The 9,806-nt window shown below is 47.0% G+C and overlaps 1 protein-coding gene across 1 annotated transcript in view; it reads right to left on the bottom strand.

Annotated features, from left to right (window-relative positions):
* robo2 (roundabout, axon guidance receptor, homolog 2 (Drosophila)) overlaps nucleotides 1-9,806 on the bottom strand; it is a 977,511-nt gene that overhangs the window by 64,944 nt on the left and 902,761 nt on the right. Inside the window, exons 18-19 of the mRNA XM_043700204.1 lie at nucleotides 1,212-1,336; nucleotides 181-352 (exon numbers count right to left, since the gene is read on the bottom strand). Of these exons, the coding sequence (XP_043556139.1) occupies nucleotides 181-352; nucleotides 1,212-1,336 (297 nt within the window). The remainder of the gene's footprint in view (nucleotides 1-180; nucleotides 353-1,211; nucleotides 1,337-9,806) is intronic.

Raw genomic sequence — 9,806 nt, 5'->3', positions numbered from 1 at the left:
AAAGGGGAGAGGGAGAGAGAGGGAGTGGGAGATGGAGGGAGAAAGGGAAGGAGAGAGTGAGGGAGAAAGGGAGGGAGAGAGGGAGGGAAGAGGGAAGGAGAGAGGGAGGGAAGAGGGAAGGAGAGAGGGAGGAAGGGAGGGAGAATAGGTGGAAGAGAGGGAATGAGGGTGAGCACTTACCGATGATGATGAGCTGTGGCTCACTCTTGACACCAACACCAGCACCGGTGCTAGCCGCAACCTGGACACGATACTGGACACCAGGCAGAAGGCCACCAATCACCACCGAGCGAATAGCAGCATCCACAGTCTTGTTGATGTGAAACCGGCTGGCATTGCCAAGACACCAAATCTAAAGGGAAGAGTGAGGGCAGCATGAAGAGAAATCATCGCAGGCAATTCTCTGGTTACACAGATCAGAATGGCGCCCAGGGAGAGCTGGGGGACAGGGCATTGGCAATGGAGGAGATGCTGAGGTCAACTGGGTCCAAGGCTGCGGACATGGTCAGTAAGGGACAGTCCACCAATGGAATAGTCACATACGGTGTCATTTCTGACTCCAAGCAGCAGGTTCAGCTCTGTCAAACTAAACTAGGGCACCCTGCTCAAAAATCAGGGCACCCTGTTCAAACATCAGGGCACCCTGTTCAAACATCAGGGAACCCTGCTCAAAAGTCAGGGCACCCTTTTCAAAAATCAGGGAACCCAGCTCAAAAATCAGGGCTCACCCATTTAAGACAATGACAGAGAGAAATCCTTTTCTCATGGAGGTCGTGAGGTTTTGAAACTTTCCCAAAAGGTGGTGTAGCTGAATCATTATGAATTTATGAGTCAGGTAAAGGCAGATAGATTCCACTGGGGCAAGAGGTTGGACAGGTCTCAGGAGTGGACAGGAACATGCATTGATCAAATCAACCTGGATGCTTGTGAATGGCATGGTGAGGGGCAGAGTGGCCTACTATTGCTGTAAATGTGTCTGTTTGTCCGTAGACCCTAACTGGTTCACTCACTGAATGGTTACAGCACAGGAGCCCCTTCAGCCCGTCACGTCTGAACCAGATGCACTGCCCTGTCCCTTCCATCTCAGCCCAGCAATTTTGTTTTCCCTTCTGGTGTGTATCCAATTCTTTTCTAAGTCTAGCACCACCTCCTCCCTTCACCCTCAGACCCCCGATCCTGTGCAGGCTCCCTCCCTCAGGATGGTTACTCACCTTATATTCCTGGATGATGCCATTCTGTTGTTCCATTGGTGGGGGGTCCCAAGAGACACTGATGCTGGTGCTGTTGTGGTTCCCAACCATCATCACAGTCACCGACTGAGGGGGGGCACTCGGAGCTACACAGGGACAGACACAGCAAACAGAAGGAAAACATTACTGCCATCAGCAGACCGTACAGCGTGATTACAGAGTCACTGGCCAGCTGCAATCTCCCAACTCCCAACCCCCAAACCAACCAATTCCCCTTTGATAACTGACACACACAAGACATTCCATAGCTCTCCCAGAAACACTTAAAGCTCGTTTCACACATTAAATGCTTTGATGGCCAGGTCATCCACCACAACAAGGAGGAACCATGCTTTTGTTAGCTTCATGACTTGATTTTTCCAACCCACTCCTGGCTTGTATAAAGAGAGGCCAGATAGGCTGGGAGTTTTTCCCTGGAGCATAGGATACTGAGGGGTGACCTTATAGAGGTCTGTAAAATCATTAGAGGCATAGATATGGCGGATAGCCAACAGCTTTTCCCCAGGGTATGGATGCCTAAAACTAAAGGGCATAGGTTTAAGGTGAGAGATACACAAGAGTCCATAAGGTCAACTCTTTCACACAGAGGGTGGTGAGTGTCTGGAATGGGCTGCTCAGAGTGGTGGAAGCGAGTACAATTTTGTCATTTCAGTAACATTTGGACAGGTACATGGATGGAATTGGTATAAAGGGATATGGACCAAACACAGGCAAGTGGGACTAGTTTAAATTGTGAAAACTGGGTGGCATTTGGCCCGAAGGTCCTGTATCCATGCTGCAAACCACTATGACTCTGACAGCTGAAGGGGTGAAAGGCAAATGATTCTCAGGACAAGGAGAGATGGTGGTGTTGAGGCTATGTCACTGAGCTAGTAATCTGGAGACCTAAGCTAATGCTCTGGGAAAATGCTTTTAAATCCTACTACAGCAGCCAGGCGAATTCAAGACTGGTTAATCAATAAATCTGGAACACAAAAGTCATCTCTGGAATAAAGCGTTCATCAATTGTTAGAAAAACCACTTGGTTTACTCATGTCCTTCAGGGAAGGAAATCTGCCATCCTTACCTGGTCTGGCCTACATGTGACTCCAGACTCTCAGCAATGTTTCTTAATCCCTCTGAAATGGCCAACACGCCACTTAGTCCAAGGGCAGTCAGGGATAGGTAACAAAACAAAACCCACGAGAGAATAAAATAAAACTAAGACTTGAGACATACAATATCCTCCCAATGCCCAATCATAGAATCTCTATAGTGAGGCAACTTGCCCTTCAGCCCAACAAGTCCACACCGACCCTCTGAAGAGTAACCCACCCAGACCCATTCCCCCTAACCTATTGCTCTACATTTACCCCTGATTAATGCAACTAACCTACACATCACTGAACATTATGGGCAATTTTTCACAGCCGATTCACCTGACCTGCACATCTTTGGACTGTGGGAGGAAACTGGAGCACCCGGAGGAAACCCACGTAGACAGGGGGAGAATGTGCAAACCTAACACTGACAGTGGCTCGAGGCTGGAATCAAACCTGGGTCCCCGGTGTTGTGCGGCAGCAGTGCTAACCACTGAGCAACCGTCCCACCCAACTCCAGAAGAAGAATGGGAAATAAATGTAAAAAACTGAAAATGCTGGAATGAAAACAGGGAGGCAGGAGAGGGTAGGTAGAGGGTCAAATTGTGGCAACAGTGTGAAATGTCCCAGTGTACAATAGTATTTGCTGCAGGTTTGATTCCAAACACTGTGCTGTGAAGTACTGTTAATGGCATTCTGTGGAACACGTCAATGAAAAATCAGATTGATTCCTGGCACACTGCACCTCAAGGGTGTTCAGCAGGGTCACTTGTACTTTGTGATGGAGGAAGGCGCAGAAATGAAATGACTTAATTCTGTTGAGATTTTTTGTTTGTTTCAGGTCATTATGCCGTGCTTATTATGAGCTTTCAATGTTTTTGGGGCTATTTCAAACTAGGTGGCACAGTCACTTGCACAGAATGGGAACAGAATGTTGCACATTGATGCTCACAGATTAAGTGAGAGGGTGAAACTGTGGCAGATGGAATTCAATGTGGGGAGAGGATGAGATCATTAACAATGGATCTAAGAAAGATCCCTAAATATTTCCTAAGTGGTCAACAGTTACAAACTGTGGTGGAGAAGGGTCATTCAGTCAGTGACATGGAGGCAGTGGCGTTATCACTAGACTATTAATCTGGAGACTCCAGGTAATGTTCTGTAGAACCCAGGTTCGAACCCTGCTCTAGCAAGTATTTCCAAATCAACATAAATTACAAGTTGAATGACATTGATTGCTGGCTCACTAATGTCCTTACCCGGTCTGATTGAGAGGACTGTGGCTGACTCTGAACAGACCTCTGGGTAATAAATATCAGCCCAGCCAGTAATGGCCACATCTCATGCATGACTTTTTGCTGTACAGGGATCTGCTAAGATCTAGTCAACAAGCACAAAAATAATTGAAAAGTTTGAGAGGATCTTTGGCTTTGTCTGAAGGGGACTAGAAAACACTGAGATGCTGCCCTTTGCTGGGAGATCACAGCTGGAAGACTGTGCTCAGTAGCTCAGAGATAAGATTCAGTGAGATAATTTCAAACCCAGTAATCTCTGGACTGAGCCCATGTCAGTTCTCCAATGTTATGGCGTTTTAGGTCAGACAAGTTTGGACCATTTCAGAGTTTGGAGAGTATGGACAATAGATTCCTCAAGCAAGGATCACAAATGGCATTTCACAGAATCCTTACTGTGTAGAAACAGGCCATTCAGCCCCCAAAGCCACACCAACCCTCCAAAAGGCATCCCAAGCTGTACCACCCATCCTATCCCTTTAACCCTGCATTTCCCATGGTTAATCCACCTAATCCGCACAATTTAGCATGGTCAATCCGCCTAACCTGCAAATCCCCAGACACTATAGGGCAACTTCCCATGGCCAACCCACCTAATCAGCACATCTTTGGACTGTGGGAGGAAACCAGAGCACCCAAAGGAAACCCACGCAGACATGGGGAGAAAGTGCAAACTCCACACAGACAGTCGCCTGAGGCTGGAATCGAACCTGGGTCCTTGGTGCTATGAGGCAGCAGTGCTGACCACTGAGCCACCCTGCTGCCTCAAAGTTCTGAAAGAAACAGACTGCAGCGGCTCATTAATGGCAGCTCATCACTACCTCCATCTCCAGGGCAGCTAGGGACAGGCAATAAATGGAGCCCAGGTCCCTTGAATAAATCAGTTTTGACAGGGCAATGCTGCAAGATAAGGCAGGAAATCCTTTGGAGTTGTTCCTGGTTTGCCATGAAAATGTCAGAAACTCTCCTGAGCAATGCTAGGGGTCTCCCCAGCCTGACAGCTGGAGCAAAGGGAGGAGGAGATGGCAGTTTAAATGAATATCTGGTTCTCAGACAGCTGGATTTGAAACATTGTACTCTTAGGGAGGTGTCACTGCAGATTTCCCAGAATGATCCAAAGACATAAAGAGTCAAATTATCAGGATAGTTCACAAAAACTAATCTTTCATTCCCTTGAGTGCCTCAGGTTAAGGAGAGATCTAATCGAGGTGTTGAAGGTGGATTGGAATTCAACTATTTGCCCTGGGAGTGGCAAAAAGAATCTCCTCTTCCAAAGGGGAGTAAACATCTGGAATGCTGGCTCTGGAATGTTGCCACCTCTGGAGGTAAATTGAATATTTCCGAACAGGGATCGATACTTTTTTTTGTGAATAAAAGGGTATTAAGTGTTTCAAACCAAGACAGATAGACAGAGGTCAAGAACAGAGCAGCTGTAATCAAGTTAATCAATCAATTAACTTCAGCCTTGAAAGCTCCAAATGTCTCCCAGTCCCCGTAACTTTCTGTAGTTGACAGCACAGAAAGAGGCCATTCATTCCAATTGGTCCAGGCAGGTGTATGTGCTGTTTTTGAGCTGACCGACACCCCAGCATGTAATCTTCTGATCCATTCTCATTTGTCTTTATCCAATTCCCCTTCACTGCAACAAAACTCTTCTGCACAACTACTCCTATAGTAGTGAGTTCCATATTGCTATCACACTCTTTTCAACTGAATTCCCCACTGGATTTGTTCGTGACTGGTGATAGCTATAGCCCAGGTCTTATTCACATCCTTGCTGTCTATCGTGTCAAATCTCTTATAATTTTAAACAATTCTATTTTTCTGTTTTAGGGATCACAAAATTATTACAGCATGGAAGGTGGCCATTCAGTCTCTCATGTCTATAATAGCTCTCCTAATGAGCAATTAACTGCATTTTGATTTTATTCATTCATGGGATGAGGGCTAGGCCAGTATTTATTGCCCAGAGGGCAGGTAACAGTCAAATGCATTGCTCTAGAGTTATATGTAAGCCAGACCAGGTAAGGATGTCTGTTTTATAGAACTTAGAACAAAGAACATTACAGAGCAGTACAGGCCCTTTGGCCCTCGATGTTGTGCCGACCTGTGGAACCAATCTGAAACCCATCTATCCCACACTATTCCATTCTCATCCATATGTTTAAACCAATGACCATTTAAATGCCCTTAAAGTTGGCGAGTCCACTTCTGTTGCAGGCAGGCCATTCCATGCCCCACTACTCTCTGAGTAAAGAAACTACCTCTGATATCTGTCTGATATCTATCACCCCTCAATTTAAAGCTATGTCCCCTCGTGCAAGCCATCACCATCCGAGGACAAAGGCTTTCACTGTCCACCCTATCTAATCTTCTGACCACCTTGTATGCCTCTCTTAAGTCACCACTCAACCTTCTTCTCTCTAACAAAAACAGCCTCAAGTCCCTCAGCCTTTCCTCATAAGACCTTCCCTCCATACCAGGCAACATCCTGGTAAATCTCCTCTGCACCCTTTCCAAAGCTTTCGCATCCTTCCTATAATGCGATGACCAGAACTGTACGCAATACTCCAAGTGTACAGCTGCAGCATGACCTTGTGGCTCCGAATCTCAATCCCTCTACCAATAAAAGCTAACACACCGTATGCCTTCTTAACAGCCCTATCAAGCTGTGTGTCAACTTTGAGGGATCTATGGACCTGGACACCGAGATCTCTCTGCTCATCTTCACTACCAAGAAGCTTACCATTAGCCCAGTATTCTGCATTCCTGTTGCTCAATCCAGAGTGAATCGCCTCACACCCTTCCATAAACTCCATTTGCCACCTCTCAGCCCAGCTCTGAAGGTTTCCTGAAGGGCATTAGTGAACCAGATGGGTTTCCCCAGACAATTTCCCCAGGCTATGGATTTATGGTCATCATAAGATCTTTAATGACGAATTGTTAGTGAATTTAAATTTCGCCTTCTGCCACAATAGGATTTGAACCCAGGTCCCCAGACCATTACCTTGTTCTCTGGATTAACAGTCTAGGGATAACACACTCCCTACTGTGATGCTCGAGGATATTTAAGAGTTGGCCATATCATTGTGAATCCATAGCCACATTTAGGCCAATTTGGGTGAAATTTCCATCCCTAAAGCACGTTACAAAACCAGATAGGCTTGCATAACAACCAACCCTAGTACCGTGGTCACCAAGACTATCAATTCCAGACTGAATGACTGAATTTGAATGGCACCACCTGACAGGCTAAGGTGTGAACCCCTGGTCCCCATGCATTAACCTGGGTCTCGGAATCAGTGGCAATACCACGAAGCCACTTTCTGCCTGGAAAATAGGCTGGTAGAAAAGACACAGAGAAAAGTAGAGTGCCTGAGCCTGAGGAGTGACCTTATCGAGGGCATATGGGGCACAGATAGAGTAAATAGTCAGAGTGCTTTTTTCCCAGGGATGGGGGAGGCCAGAAATAAAGGGCAATAAAAAACCACCAATTCGACTGGGACAACACATCTATCCTGGGGCAGGCTAAGCAAAGACATGCCAGAGAATTCCTAGAGGCCTGGCACTCCAACCACAACGCCATAAACAAACACATAGATCTAGATACCATCTATCAACCCCTCAGAAAACGAACAGGAAATGACATCACCACAAACCCCAGGAACCCCATCCAGGAGAAAGATATAAATAGAAAGCAGGAGACAACAGCTTCGCTTCACTTGGAGGTCGCCACTGATGATGTTACCTAGCCAGGTAATGAAACGTCTGGATATCAAACGTACAGCTCAGTGAGCAAACCTACACCCTAAACCTCAACCTGAGCTACAAACCTTCACAAACCTTGCATAAAGGGCATATGTTTAGGGTGAGAGGGGAAAGATTTAAAAGGCACCTGAGGGGAAATTTTTTTTATGCAGAGGGTGATGCGTGTATGGAATGAAATGCCAGAGGAAGTGGTGGAGGCTGGTACAATTACAACATTTAAAAGGCATCCAGATGGATATATAAACAGGATGGGTTTAGAGGGATATGGGCTGGGTGCTGGCAAATGGGGCTAGATTGGGTTGGGATATCTGGTCGGCATGGACAAGTTGGACCGAAGGGTCTGTTCCCTTGTTGTACATCTCTGTGACTCTAAAATACCCCAGCCTATTTGAAGCCCAGAGCCTGGAACCATAAAGATAAGACAGTCCCTTGTAAAAGCAACAAGGAACTTGAAATGATTCTCTTTTCTGAAAGGAGTGGGGTGGATAATGACCTCGCTGAAGCATGGAGAGGTTGAGGTAAACAGTGTCGATGTATTAAAGGTGAAGTGAGATACACACCCGAGTGATAAAGGGTATATTGATGGGGCGTGTTGAAGTCAGGTGGGAGGAGGCTTGTGTGCAGCATACACACTGGCATGGAGCAGATGGGCCGAATGGCTTCCTGCCGATCTGTCGAACCCATGTAATACATTCTGCTGTGAGAGTCGCGTTGCAGCATCTTCTCAAATTAAGGCACGTTGCAAAAGATTCACTCTGTTTCTGTTGTGATAACTGTTTTCTCACTCCTCCCCCCCCAGTGCTAGTGCAGAGAATGAAAAGTCATGGCTGAATCCTGACAGGTCAATTATTCCAGCTCTCAGCTCCTTCCCAGGGACAGGGCTATGAAAACAAAAGTTGTTGTCGATCTCATGAGTGCAGCCGCATAGAAATTCCATTTGTTATTTTCCACAATAGGCCAAAGGGCTGGAGACAAACTTATTGCTGAGAAGTGATAAATTGTTTGCTGTATGAGAGCAGGTATTGGAACTGATGCGGACACATGGAAAACGCTGAACCGACAAGGAACAGAGAGACAATGGCTGTGAGCAATGTGGTCAGGGTGGGGGTACAGGATGGGAAGAGGTGGCCTGTACCTGCGACGCTGTGCAGACTGGCAACACAGAAACAGAAAGAAGGAAGAACGAGAGAGATAGGGAAGGAAGGAAAGCCTGTTTGAGTCAGAAGGGAAGGCAGACCAAGGGAGCTGACAGGGAAGACACAAAGAGAAGAAGGGAGAGATAGAGAGCAGGAGTGATGCAGTGATGAAGAGAGAGACAAGAAAACAGGTGGGAATAAGAGACACAGAGAGATAGAGAGGGATGGTAAAAGGGGCCAAGAGGGAAGGAAGGGTGCAAGAGGAAATATAGGGGAAAAGGTGTGAGGAAGAGGGGCAGAGAAAATCATCTGAAAGAAACGAGATGTGAAATTAGGCGAAGGAGCTGATAGAGACAGAGAAGTAGAGAGAGAGAATAATTGAGTGCAAACTGCATAACTCACTTCCACGTTAGGGTTGAGGCCAGGTCAGTTATTGACAGAACCATTTTTTCCAGGACCGTGAGCAGCAAATAGTGTGGTGTGGAGGTGAGCCCAGGCAGTTAGACAAATGTGCACCAGACTTGGTCCAAATTAAACGACAGTCGATGAAAACAGAGATTGAGATGAAACACAACCAACAATTATAGGTTTGGATTGGCAATTTCTATCAGGCTGTGTAACCCGCTGCTGCTGGAGGGGAAAGATCACTCATACTCTACCCCTCACCGGGTAATAGTACACACTATACCCCTCACCTGGTGATGGTACACACTACACCCCTCACCTGGTGTTGGTACACACTGTACCCTTCTCCTGGTGCTGGTACACACTGTACCCTTCTCCTGGTGCTGGTACACACTGTACCCTTCTCCTGGTGCTGGTACACACTGTACCCTTCTCCTGGTGCTGGTACACACTGTACCCTTCTCCTGGTGCTGGTACACACTGTACCCTTCTCCTGGTGCTGGTACACACTGTACCCTTCTCCTGGTGCTGGTACACACTGTACCCTTCTCCTGGTGCTGGTACACACTGTACCCTTCTCCTGGTGCTGGTACACACTGTACCCTTCTCCTGGTGCTGGTACACACTGTACCCTTCTCCTGGTGCTGGTACACACTGTACCCTTCTCCTGGTGCTGGTACACACTGTACCCTTCTCCTGGTGCTGGTACACACTGTACCCTTCTCCTGGTGCTGGTACACACTGTACCCTTCTCCTGGTGCTGGTACACACTGTACCCTTCTCCTGGTGCTGGTACACACTGTACCCTTCTCCTGGTGCTGGTACACACTGTACCCTTCTCCTGGTGCTGGTACACACTATACCCCTCACCTGGTG

This window comes from Chiloscyllium plagiosum, chromosome 12, assembly GCF_004010195.1.
Source record: "Chiloscyllium plagiosum isolate BGI_BamShark_2017 chromosome 12, ASM401019v2, whole genome shotgun sequence".
NCBI classification, from domain to species: domain Eukaryota; kingdom Metazoa; phylum Chordata; class Chondrichthyes; order Orectolobiformes; family Hemiscylliidae; genus Chiloscyllium; species Chiloscyllium plagiosum.
This window is presented reverse-complemented; position numbering and strand designations above follow the sequence as displayed.